Genomic DNA, 12,155 nt, shown 5'->3' with positions numbered 1-12,155 from the left:
GCCGCGCGGAGGCCGCGCGTGGGGACCGGGCGGCGGGCAGGGGTCAGGGACGGCCGCGCGGCCCACGCGGACACGCAGGCCGCCCCTCGCGTCTCCCCCTCCGGACGCCACTTCCACGGTGAGCCCCGCCCCGGCGGCCCCACCACCGTCAAAGGCCCCCATCCAGGGCTCAGGCTGCCCCGTGTGACCCAGGGCGCACCGGCGTCCAGTCCACAGCGGTCACCAGCCTGGGGGGGGGGGGTGCGCGTGGGAAGACGGGCCCGCACAGGTGACCCCGCAGGCCGACCTGTCCTACGTGTGGCTTTTGACCCCCCGAGGGCTCTCAGGGCAGGTAGGCGCCCAGGACACAACGCCAGCCCTCTGTCCCTGGGAGGCCGCACGGTGGCCGTGTCCCCTCGAACAAGTCCAGAGGCTTTCGTGAGCGTTCTTGGCTTGGCCAAAGGTGCCCAGACGCCAGTGGGCCTCGGGGTGCTCGGCAGCTTGCCAGTCCCCCAGGAGGTTCCCCTGCAGCAGGCCGCCGGAGGGGGGGGCAGGAGCAAGTGCATGTGCCACGAGCCCCCACGTGGTGCTGGTGCTGCGGCTCGGGAACCACACTAGCCCGGGAGCTCCCAACGCAGCTCCGTGGGGTGGCCCGGGACGGCGGAGGGGGCGGGGGTCATGGGGCACGGTCCGGCCGCCCTCCCCAGGAGCCACCATGCCACGTGGGGAGACGGTGACACAGTGGCTGGGCAGTCCCCGAGCTCGGCCAGAGGGTGCTGTGCTGTGCTGTGCCCTGTGCTGGCCGCGCCTTCACCTTTCCTTCTCTCGGGCCCTTGGAGATGGGGGTGCTCAGCAGGACGGCGGCCTCACTCCCACTCTGCACTCCCCTGGGGGAGGCCGAAGGAAAGTCCTTATTTGTTTCAGAGACTCGCGGTTAATTTGTGGGGCGGGCAGGTGTATGCTGCTGGCACGGTCCTGCATGTCGGGGGCCCTGTCCTCCAAGAGCACGCGCACACCCTCGGGCCTGAGGGGAAAAGACTGATGGTCGCCATCCCCCATTCCAGATGGAGGCCCCGACTGCACCAACCCGACGCTCACAACAGCCACCCCTCTCCGCACTCCCCAGGCCCTCCCCCACAAGGCCAACGGTGATGGATCTCCCCCCCACAGCCCTGCACCGTCCAAAGCCTCCACCGGCATCGGCCCGCCCATCGTCACCACCGGCTGATGACACGGGTCCCATCCTTGGCTGTGTGTTCAGGAACAGGGACACAAGCACAGACAGGCAAAGGGACCGGCCCCATGTCACAGCAGCAGCAGCAGGCAGGGTCTCAAGTGGACCCCTGTCCAGCCTCTGGCACAGCGCTGTCATTCCGCGTCTCGCTCATGGCCCACAGCGATTGGCCGCAGGTGCCAACTCGGGCTGGCCCACCCCAGAGGTGGGTGGGGTCCGAGGCCCACATCTCGGGATGCCTGAGGCAGGCCCATGCTCACCGGCCGATACCAGGCAGGGGGCTGGCATCGAGCCCCAGGCGGGTGCTGGACGACAGCACCTGAGGCTCCCAACCCCACCCCCGACCCTGCCCCGGGATGCTCAGCACCCCCCTGCCCCCTCCCAGGATGCTCAGCACCCCCTCCGCCTCCCAGCACGGGGGCCCTTTTCCGGAGCGCACAATCCAGAAGTAGGAGGGGAGGAAAGACCCAGAATCTGCTGCTGCCGCCGTCCGTTCCACTGCTCAGTCTCCCCGAGCTGCACCGCTGCCAGGTGGGTCCCACCCGGGGTCCCACCCGGGGCTCCGGCCCGGCTCAGGGAGCCCTCCGTCCCGCGGCCCACACACCCGGGGTGCTGTGCCTCCAGGGCACCTGTCACGAAACCATTGGGTTCCTAGAAGCCACTGACTGTCGTTCCAACAGGACTGCACCCCACCACCCCCCACACCATCGTTCCCGGGCTCCTGAGGGCCTGGGGGACATCCGAAGCTGGGGTCGTGGGGCAGGCAGGGCCGGGCTGGCGGCGGCTGAGGGGGGGAACGACAGGGGCGCTGGGCAGCATCTCGCCACTTGGAGCCCCCCCACGGAGCACCCCTCATCCCCAGCAGCACGTGCAGGGACGCAGCCCCGACTTGTCGAGGGGAAGGGCGGAGAGGAGCTGACCCGTCCCTCCTTTGTGCCCCTGGGCCCTGCTCGCTCGCCCGCAGGGCCCGGGCTCCATGCAAGGGGGAGGAGGGCAGGCTGCAGACACAGGGCTGGGGGCCGTCTGTGCAGCCGCCGGGGGGGGGGGTGACGCCAGAAGGGGTGGAGGAGGCGCCGTATGCTTGGCGGGCTCCTGGCTCACCGGTTGTCAACGACTGCTTTCCTGGGGACTCTGGTCGCTCCGGGAAGCTGCAGTGAGACGCCCGTCTGTCGTCAGGGCGCCGAGCGAGCCAAGACTCTTCCCGTGTGGGCTCAGGGAGCCCTGGAAGCCGGTCTCTCAGCCGCCCGCAGATGTCACCTGCCCCACTGCCAGCTGCCCCACAGGGGAACGGGAACGGGGCCTGGGCTGGAAGAACTGCATGTGGGGGGGCGAGGGAACCTCCTGCACAGACACGGGGTCGGGGTCAGAGCAGACGGGCCACGGGCCCGCCCGCCGTTGGGACAGGACAAGGGGTCAGCCCTGCAGCCCGAGGGCCTCTCACCTTGGATGTTCCTGCACAGAGGCCTCGGGAGGAGGGCGGGTGTTTCCACGAGACTCCGTGACACCGAGCCAGAGCCGATGCTGGTCCATTCAGGAAGACAGACGCTGACAGGATGCAGTTCTCACGGAGAAATGACAATCTGCTGGCCCGGGACCTGAGAATGCGGTCACCCACCAGGGCCCAGGGCGGGAGGGGAGGTGTGCGTCAGGGGGCTCTTGCTCCAGACCACCAGGAGGCTCCTTCCACCATGAGCCCCAGCTCCCCACCCTCCCATCCTGGGGTCCCTGGCCGCGCCTCTGGCTGGTCACTGGGGCACCCAGCAGGGAGAGGCGTCGCGCCCGCGACACCTGAGCACGTGCACTGTGCGAGCTGCAGGCCCCTGGAAAAGAGATGCAGGCCGTGCAACATGGGGCAGTGCTGAGGCCTGTGTGCCATCCCCGCCAGGCCAGGGCCCCCACCCGGGGGGGAGGGGGTCCCAGGTGAGGGCAGGGACGGACCAGCACCGGGAACAGGCTGTGGTGAGGGGCGCCACAGCAGCACGGGTCCCAGATTCCCAAAGAAAGACCACGCCAGCACCTCTGCCATCCTCCCCCATCAGAGGCGCACCGTCTGCCCTGGGGTGAGACCCCAAGGGGCCTGCGGCCAGGGGCTGAGCCTCCCCTCCCTGCACAGACCAGGCTCTCAGTGCAGAAGGGGGCGGGAGGGCAGCCCGGATGGCCCAGCGGATCAGCGCCACCTTCGGCCCAGGGCATGATCCTGGAGACCCAGGATCGAGTCCCGCATCAGGCTCCCTGCATGGAGCCTGCTTCTCCCTCTGCCTGGGTCTCTGCCTCTCTGTGTGTGTCTCTCATGAATAAACAAATAAATAAAATTTTTTAAAAAGAGAGAGAGAAAAGAATGGAGGTGGGAAGGCAGGTAGAGGGGAGGGAGGAGGAGGGGAGAAGGGGGGGGAGGGGGAGAGGGGATGGAGGGAGGGAAGGGAGGGGAGAAGACAGAGGGGAGAAGGACGGTGGCCCCCCGCGCAGCACTTGTGGTGGCTCAGGGCCTGGGCGGGTCCCTAGCTCACCCCATCACCGGGAGGCGCTGCAGCTCGGCCTTGGCCCCTCGGGGAAGACCAGCAAGGAGCCTCCACACAACAGGGCCTCGAAAACGCAGCCCGGGTGGAGAAGGCGGGGAGGCCCTTGCACCGGCGGGACCACCAGGGGAGGAGAAAGGGTCCCCAGCGGCCCTCCCAGCCCGGGCCTCCGACTCTGCCCCTGGGTGACAGGGACTCAGTCTGCAGCTGTTGTCGCTCCAGCGAAGGCCCGTCTGTTCCCGGGGAAGAGCCGCGTGTCTGTCTTCACGGGTCGCCCGTTCTTTGGGGCCCTTGGTCTTACTTATTTTGTAGGAGCTCTTGGTAGAGAAACTGACCTTGCTCTGAGGTCAGTTGTTAGTTGTTTGGCTTTACTTGTGGTGGGTTTGGTTGTGCGGCATTTTTAACTATTTTTTATGTAGCCCGGCTTATCCAGATTTTATTTCATGATTTCTTGGCATGGCTTTTTTGTGTTTCTGTTTTTTTGTTTTTTTTTTCCTAGAAAAGCCTCTCCGACTCTGAGACCGTCGATGATTCTCCCAGTTACTACACGGATCGTTTTTCGTCCACGTCTAGATTCCTGACCCACATGGAACATGCCCTAATTTGAGATGCCTGCTGATGTCCCATGTCTGGAGTTAACAGTAATTTTCTCTGGGTTGACGTCATTGTTCCAAGCTACTGAACGGCCCACCTGCTTTCCCAGTAGTTTAAGAACGGAAGCCTGTGCGGAAGCCTGCGCCCCGTGCTCTGAACGTCCTTACCCACCCGGCCCCATTCCTGGACTCTGCCTCCTGTCCCACTGGCCTCGCTAACCGTCCAGGAACCACCACCACATGTTGTGTCTGCTAGTTTCAGTCGGTCGCTCCAGCCCTCGTCACCTCCCCGTGCGCACGTCTGTTTGGGAGTTTCCTGAGCTGTTTCTGCTGCTTTCTTTTCCTGTGTGAGTTTTAGCATCAGCTTGTCTAATTCCAGAACAAATCATGTTGCTGTTCATTTGGGGATCACATTAAATTTATAGATTAATTGGGCAGAATTGAATTCATCCGAGGTCCACGATCTAAATCATTTAGGAAATACACACAGCTGCTAATTGACTTAGATGCATCTCCTTCAGACGTCGGGGTTCCAGGAAGAGCCACCCGGAGGTCGCAGTGGGGGCTAACCCGGCAGCCCTGGGGACCCCCAGGACCTAAGGGCTTGCGCCTTCCTCCTCTGCCCTCCCCGCGGCCAGCTCCCTTCGAGGTCGGCTGCACCTGAGGCAGCAGGTGGCAGCTGGGGCTGGAAGGGGGCAGGAGGGTGGTGAAGGTGGCACGGGCACCTCCCGCTTGGCAGGAGCGCTCCGGCTCGTGCACCAACAAGCATCACCAGCCCGTCTGAAGGGTGGTTTCTGCAGGGCACTGGGAAGCATCGTCTTCCCGCTCACGTGCGCCGCGAATAAAGTGAGATCTCTTTTAACGAGAATAAAGGAGGAAAGCGTTGGGGCAGCCCACAGCCTGTGCCACCCGGGCCTTGGTCCTCTGCTCGCCGCCTGCGCACCCTTCCCGCTGCTCCCGTCCAGGTCAACGACAGTGGTTCCAGGTCCAAGAGTCGGCTTCTCCTGCGTGTTGCGCCCACGCGGCCGTTCACCATGTCAGCCGCATCGCTCCCTCTTCGAGGTGCCCGGTGCTGCAGTGCGGACCGCGCTCCTTGATCTCCTCCGGGCCCCCCGGCTGCCCAGGCCTCCCGTCCTGGCTCCCCACGGAGTCCACGCACCCCCGTGGCTGTGCGAGCCGAGGGAGCCTCGCAGTGCAACGCGCAGCCCCTGCACCTGCAGGGAGGGCCAGCCTCGCCGGGCTCACCTGCCTGGGGCAGCGGGGACCGCCCACGGGGGCCACTTGGCCAGCGCCCCTCGGTTTCTCGTAGGGAAACCCGCACCTTGGGGCCTCCGAGCGCAGCAGCAGGAAGACGTGTGCGCGAGGCCTGCGCGGGGCTGCGTGGGCGCGCGGGGCGGGCGGGCTGCATCCCTGGCGGAGAAGCGCGGCGGGACGTCCCCGGAGGGCCGCGCTCGGCGGGAGGTTCCCGACGCTGCCCGGCGCTGCAGGAGGCCGCCACCCGCCGGCACGACACGCGCGGCTCCGTCCGCTTCCACTCGGGTGACCCTGGAGAAACCACAGGCCGTGAAGGTCGTTCCCAGGGGCCGAGGGAACGCCGGGCGGTGACGGAAACGGTCTCTACCTCGCCTGGTCGCTATCCCGGCGGGCCCGGTGGTGGTCACGGGGCTGCACACACCTGGCTGAGCCCCGACGGCCTCACACCTGCTCCCGCAGCGCACGTGCACCCCCGCCGGGACGCGCCCGGAGCACCAAGCGCAGGCCCCTCGTCTACATGGCACCTGCGCTCCCGGAGCTCCACTGCGGAAAACCACCTGGGAACCATCTCCACCACCCGTTTCCCACGCCTTCCGCTAACCCGCGGTCCGTGCCCGGCCTGCCTGCAACCGGCCGCTTCGCACGCCTGCGCTGGAGCCCGCGCATCGGGTCAGCACTGCGCCTGCGCTGGAGCCCGCCCATCGGGTCAGCCCTGCACCTGCGCTGGAGCCCGCCCATCGGGTCAGCCCTGCACCTGCGCTGGAGCCCGCGCATCGGGTCAGCACTGCGCCTGCGCTGGAGCCCGCCCATCGGGTCAGCACTGCGCCTGCGCCTCCTCCGGGACTCCAGGTCCCCTCGCCGCCCGGCGTGGAACACACGTAGGGGCCCCTTCTCAGGTGCGCCGGGTGGCCCGTGGCCTTCCCGTGGCGCAGCACCAAGTCCAAGCCTCCCGGCCTCGTGCGGCCCGGCCTCTTCCTCCGTTGACGCTGCGGCCCGGCACCACCGGGGCTCCGGCTCTGCTCTCCCCCGCACCGCCTGCCCCTCCGCCCTCCGGGCAGGTGCGTGGCCCTCTGGCGCGTGCTCGCTTTGTCTGGTTTTCCACGCAGGTGTCCCCGCGGCTGTCCCCGCGGCCTCTCTCGGCTCCTCCTCTGCTTCATGCTCCCGCCTGGACCTTGCCGTTACCGAGATCGGTTCCCGCGGTTGGCCTGCCGCTGCCTCCCCCCAGCGCGTGGGCTCACCCAGGGCAGGTGTCCCGGTGAGCGCGCCCGCTGCGCCGAGGCCGAGCCTCCCTCCCTCCCGTAGGTGGGGCCGCACCCAGGTCCCCTCCTCTCCTTCGTCCGCTCCCTCCGCCCCCGCTTGCAGCCTCGCCCACAGCCACGGGAGGAGGTGCCCGGCTCCGCAGCGCCCCGGCCGGGCGTCCTCGTGCGCCCCAACACCCCGTCGGTGCGCGCGTGGGCACGCAGCCCGATGCCGAGGCTGCCGGGGCACCGACCCTCCCAACGCCTCCCCAGGCCCAGTCCGGGCGCCCCGAGCCTGGCGTCCAGATGCATCCTGCAGCCCCGTTTCCAAGGATATTTGGAGGAAAACGACACAGGCTGAGCGAATGGCGCTGCGGCAAGCGGAGCTGCCTCCGCGGTGGGAGCCCGGGCTGGCTCAGCCAGGCGCTGTGCGGAGGGCGGGTGCGGGTCCCCCGGGGCGCGGCCCCTGTGCGCTCCTGGGGAGCCCCGCCCTGCCCTACCTCCTCGTCCATTTACATGTTCAGTGGCTAATTCACTGCACAGATACAGGTGCTCCACCTGCCGAAGCAGCTCAGGCCAAGTGAGGAGCAGGGACAGCCCAGCTTCAAGCACGAGGAAGCGTGGCCAGTGCCCCCCCACCCAGCAGGGCCTCTTCCCAGGACCGGCCATCGGGCTGTGCGGCCCGGCCCTGTGTCACCTGCAGCCCCACCGCAGGCCGAGCCCCCCTCCCCGGCCCTCCCGAGTGTCCACCGCAGCCGGCCACTGTCCCCTCCCCATGTCGCCTGAGCCTGGCGTGGGCAGTCCCGACTCTCCCGCTCCCACCATCGTGAGGACCTCAGGAGAGCTGCCGCAGGAGCCAGGGTGGTGCTACCGTGGGAGCGGGGAACAGCCTGGACCCGCTTCCCACCTCCCCCTGCAGGAGCCCACTCCCCGCCCGGTGCTGCCCCAGAACCTGGCCTGCTGCTCCCTGGACACCCATTACTCAGGCCGGAGAACCAACTGGGAAGAAGGTCCCTCCCGTTTGGCCCTGGGCGGGGCCTCCCTGCCTCCATCCCCAGGCCCGGTGCCCAGGGGAGGGCCCAGCAGGTGCCCACCCTCCCCGTTCATTCCTTGCGCTGAATAAAACATTACTCACAGATCAACCGGGCAGTTTTAAGTGAACAACCATTTTCATCTGTTTTAAATTTTCATGGGTACTTTTCTAAAGAACAAGTACGTTGTTAATAATTGAAGGGAATGAGACCTTGTTAATCTCTCTGTATTTTAATAAGGTCCTACTGTGCCCCCGCCATTTATATTTAAAACAGCTTCATTTCTCCCTCCTGTTTCCTTTGAGGGGAGTGGGGGGCGGGCAGCAGGGGCCCCGAGGCGTCTTTCCTTCTGAAAAGAGCCTTGGGAGCTGGTCTCGGGTCCAGGGCGAGCCCGGGGAGGCCTCAGGGAGCAGGGCCTTCGTGGTCCCCCCCGCCAAGCAGCACCAAGGGTTGGGTGGTCCAGTTGGCAGAAACAGACCCGACGGGACGTCGACAGCGACAGCAGCAGGAACTGGCCAAGGGGAAGACCTGGTAGCAGGGGGATGCCCGCGGGAACCAGGGCGCCCCCCTTTCACTCCCGAGCGGCCCGAGGTGCGGGTGCCCTGCATGTCCTGGGCCATGACCCTCGCGGCCACCTCCCAGGGTAGGTGCTAATGTCGTCCCCACCTGACACCGCAAACAGAGGCGTCTGTACACGTAGGCAGCAACACAGCGGGGATTGGGACTTGGCTGCGCGGGGTGGGCAAGGCCTGGGCCTCAGACGACATGCGGCACATCTGCCCGGCACCGGGGCGTGGGGTCCCCAGGCCAGGCCCATGGTGACACCCTCCGCACCCTCGGGAGCCTGTGCGTGCCCAACTGCACTGCGCCCTCCATCCTCTGTGGCTGGAAGGGACGTGCCCCAGGGGACGCTGGTGGGGGCCCCGAAGGTGACAGTCCCGGGAGGGGAGCTGCTCGGGTGGCCCCTCGAGGGAGTGGCTTCATGCCCCGAGCTGTTAGGTCTCGCTGGCTGGGGGCGTGGGACAGCTCCGCACGTGCGCCCTGGGGTCACCCCAAGGCTCAGTGCTCCGCGTGCTGCACCGGCTCCGCCCTGCGGGGCACGGGAGGGTCACGGCAGGGCTCCCCCGCGTCCCCTGAGCGCCCACCCGCGGGGAGCCACCCTGTGCACGCGCACCTGGGCCTGGGCCAGTCTCCCCACGCGCGGCCCGCGCTCCTGCTGCCCGAGGACGGAGCCGACCCAACACGGGGAGGGGGGCCTCACTCACGCGGGCCCGCAGGGACTCCACTGTCCTCGAGCAGATGGAGCGTGGCAGGGCCACGGGGCTCCTCCAGGCCCGCCCTCTTCCCGCCCTCACCTGTCCTGGGGCACTCTGACCCGCGGGCCCTGCCTCATGTGACACGGGCTCCGGGAACCCCCGGGCAGGGTCCGAGTGGCCTGGGTCCTCCCTGTCCATGTCCCCGCGGGAGGCCCCAGACCGCGGTGAAGCCGCCCCTCCCGTCGGTGGCCTTGGAGCCCAGGGCTGCCCGCTGCCGCCACGGCCACGCTGTGTCCCTGACACTCCCCGCGTCCCCGAAGGTGACGGGACCCGGACGGAGGACCTTCAGGCAGCGGCCAAGGTACTGGCCCCTGAGCGGGCCCCACAGCCCCTTGTGGCGGGTGTCACGGGAGGAGGAGACGGAAGGCTGCGGGGCCGCCCGCCCAGGACAGAGCTTCAGAGCCCAGAGGACGCACCTGTGGGGTGAGCCCCGCTGGGGGCTGCCACAGCCCTGACCCCACGGACACCCAGGGCGGCAGCCTGCACATGGGGAAGCCCTGCCCCACAGTCCCCCGCAGCGCAGCCCGCACCTCGGCCTTCTCCAGCCACCTCTCTGCCCCCCCACACACACCCGCCTGACTTGGCACCTCAGCCCCCAAGGGCCTGTGGACTGCCCCAGAGGGGCCGCGGGTCTCCTGACCAGCCCCTGGCTGGCCACGTCCACCCACGCGTGCACACATGTGCGCATCCCTGTGCATATGCTGTGTGTGCGTGTGTACACGCATGTGTGTGCTGTGGCTGTGTGTGTGCATGCATGCATGTGTGTGCGCACGTGTGGCTGTGCATGTGTGTGCATGTGAGTGCATGCATGTGTGTGCACGTGTGGCTGTGCATGTGCATGCATGTGTGTGCACATGTGGTGGTGCATGTGCGTGCATGCATGTGTGTGCGCACGTGTGGCTGTGCATGTGCGTATGTGTGAGTGCATGCGTGTGTGCACGTGTGGCTGTGCATGTGCATGTGTGTGCACGTGTGGCTGTGCGTGTGCATGCATGTGCGTGCATGAATGTGTGCACACATGTGGCTGTGCATGTACGTGTGTGTGCATGCATTTGTGTGCGCGTGTGTGCGTGCGTGTGTGCACATGGGCTGTGTGTATGCATGCCTGTGCATGCATGTGCGACGGTGCATGTGTGCGTGCGGCCGTATGCCCAGGAATCTCTCGGCTCTGTCTTCCACCCGCCGCCCCGAGCAGGCTCGTACCTGGACTCCAACTCTGAGGCTGGAGGGGCTCAGGCTCCCCTTAGTCCGTGCGCCTGACCTTACAGATGGGGAAGCCGCGTCCGGGAGGACGACGTGAGCAGCCTGGTTGGGGACACAGCGATGGTGACCCCAGGCCACACACCTGAGCTGTGGCTCCTGAGGGTGAGCTGGGCCGTGGTTTCCCCGTCTCCTACGGCCTGTCACCGTGGACAGCCGTGTCCCTCCCCTCCGCAGCCCCCTCTGCACACAAGGTGCCCGCCAGCGCTGGCGTCGCGCAGGGGTACATGCAAGAGCACCAGCCGCCGCAAGCTCCCCCTGGGTACCCAGGTGCCCCCGTGATACGTGAGAACCCACGCCTGGCCGCTACACGTTTACACACAGGGTTGTGTTGCTCAGTTCACCTCCATCTCCCCCACTGGACGGAAAGGGCCCTGAGAGCAAAGAAAGCCTCGGGGCTGCTCCCTGGTCCCGGCAGCTCCTCGCACACAGTAGGTCTTCAATGGGCACTGGCTGAATGAGCAGAGGCGCGCGTGTACAAGCACACACAGCCGTGCACGCGGTCACGGCCTGCTCCACCCCTGCAGGAAGGGACCATCCTAGGCGGGGAAAGCATTTCCCTGAGGGCTTTGCTGTTTGCACCTGCACCACCTGGGCTGAGCCGTGGGGGTGATCCGTAGGGCCGAGAGCCAGCGGTGACGTGACAGCTGGGCCCCCGATGGCAGGGGGGCACTGCCCTGGGACAACAGGGTGTGCGTGGGCCCCGGGGCAGGGGGTGGGCTTCCCCCGAGGCCCCCAAGCCTCTCAACGACGGAGGCCTGAACACAACTGCTCCTGGGTTGGAGCCCACGGCGGCTTGGAACAGCCAGGGCTTTCACCGCCTGCGTCCCAACCCGGGAAGCGGACGCGAGACAAAGCGTGGCGGCCGCCTCTCCCCCCAGCACCACACTCAGGCCTGGGCCACGCCGGGAGGCAGCGCTGCTTGGGCCCTGGCACTGCAGCCAGCCCGGCACCAGCTCCAGGCTGCTCCTTGGCCGCGGGACTCAGCTCGAGGCCTTCTCCAGCCCCAGGAGCCGCTCGCGGCACTGGCGGTGTTCCCCACCCTCCTCCTGGGGCCGCCACCCGAGACACCCGAGCCCGACTGCCTGAATCCCTAACTCCCTCTCCCGGGTGTGTGGGCTGCAAGCCCAAGATGGAGGTGCAGCGGGGCCGCCTCTCGGGGAGGCCCCCCTCCCGGCTCACGGCTGCCGTCTTTGGTCAAGTCCCCACAGATGGTTCCTCGGTGAGGAACACCAGGCCCTTGGGTCAAGGCCCCACTCTTAGCTTTAATCACGTCCCTAAAAGTCCTCTCCCTCCACGTAGTCACGTGAGGGGTCAGGGTTCCGACGTGCGAATTTTGAGGGGACACAGTTCATTCCCTAATGTATGTGCCATACACAGGGCCCGGCCCCTGCCACATGGTGCTCCGGGCTCCGGCCGGGACACAGTAGGTCCCGCCCTCCCTGACACCCCACTCCGATCACGGGGTTGGTGAGCAAGTAAATGTTGAATTTTGGAGAAAGGCTAGTGCCCCGGAGAAGGTCACAAGAGAGAAAAAGGAGAAAGAAAATCCCCAGGTGGGCAGGTGGGCACGCGGGGGGCACAGGGCGGCTGATGGGCCCCGGGCAGGCAGTGGGGTGGCAGGGGGGCGGGCATGCGGGTGGAAGCCTCCACTCACGTGGGTCCCCGGGTCTCCGCGCCCATGAGGTACCACCAACAGCCCCACATGTTTCACCATCAGCGAAATGCACCGAG

At 67.1% G+C, this 12,155-nt stretch overlaps 1 protein-coding gene and 1 long non-coding RNA gene across 6 annotated transcripts; one reads left to right on the top strand and one right to left on the bottom strand.

The window, feature by feature from the left end:
- Nucleotides 1-1,635: 1,635 nt before the first annotated feature.
- On the bottom strand, nt 1,636-5,561 carry LOC140631284 (uncharacterized). 2 transcript variants are annotated; one of them, XR_012028917.1, is made up of 4 exons: nt 3,721-5,561; nt 2,655-2,808; nt 2,315-2,554; nt 1,636-1,842 (listed from the first exon to the last, which is right to left on the bottom strand). It is a non-coding gene; the product is annotated as an uncharacterized lncRNA (long non-coding RNA). The 2 variants fall into 2 exon arrangements; XR_012028916.1 differs by lacking the exon at nt 1,636-1,842 and having other exon boundaries at nt 1,911-2,554.
- A 194-nt stretch (nt 5,562-5,755) lies between these two features.
- Nucleotides 5,756-7,952, top strand: LOC140631283 (uncharacterized). 4 transcript variants are annotated; one of them, XM_072822806.1, is made up of 3 exons: nt 5,756-6,831; nt 7,088-7,211; nt 7,358-7,952. In XM_072822806.1, the coding sequence occupies exons 1-3, from the start codon at nt 6,094-6,096 to the stop codon at nt 7,396-7,398; spliced, it is 903 nt and encodes a 300-aa protein (XP_072678907.1). In that variant the 5' UTR covers nt 5,756-6,093; the 3' UTR covers nt 7,399-7,952. The 4 variants fall into 4 exon arrangements, with proteins under 4 accessions (XP_072678907.1, XP_072678906.1, XP_072678904.1 ...); XM_072822805.1 differs by having other exon boundaries at nt 5,788-6,831; nt 7,339-7,952; XM_072822804.1 differs by having other exon boundaries at nt 5,792-6,472; nt 6,683-7,211.
- The last annotated feature ends 4,203 nt before the right edge of the window (nt 7,953-12,155 follow it).

This window comes from Canis lupus, chromosome 3 (assembly GCF_048164855.1).
Source record: "Canis lupus baileyi chromosome 3, mCanLup2.hap1, whole genome shotgun sequence".
Taxonomy (NCBI): domain Eukaryota; kingdom Metazoa; phylum Chordata; class Mammalia; order Carnivora; family Canidae; genus Canis; species Canis lupus.
This window is presented reverse-complemented; position numbering and strand designations above follow the sequence as displayed.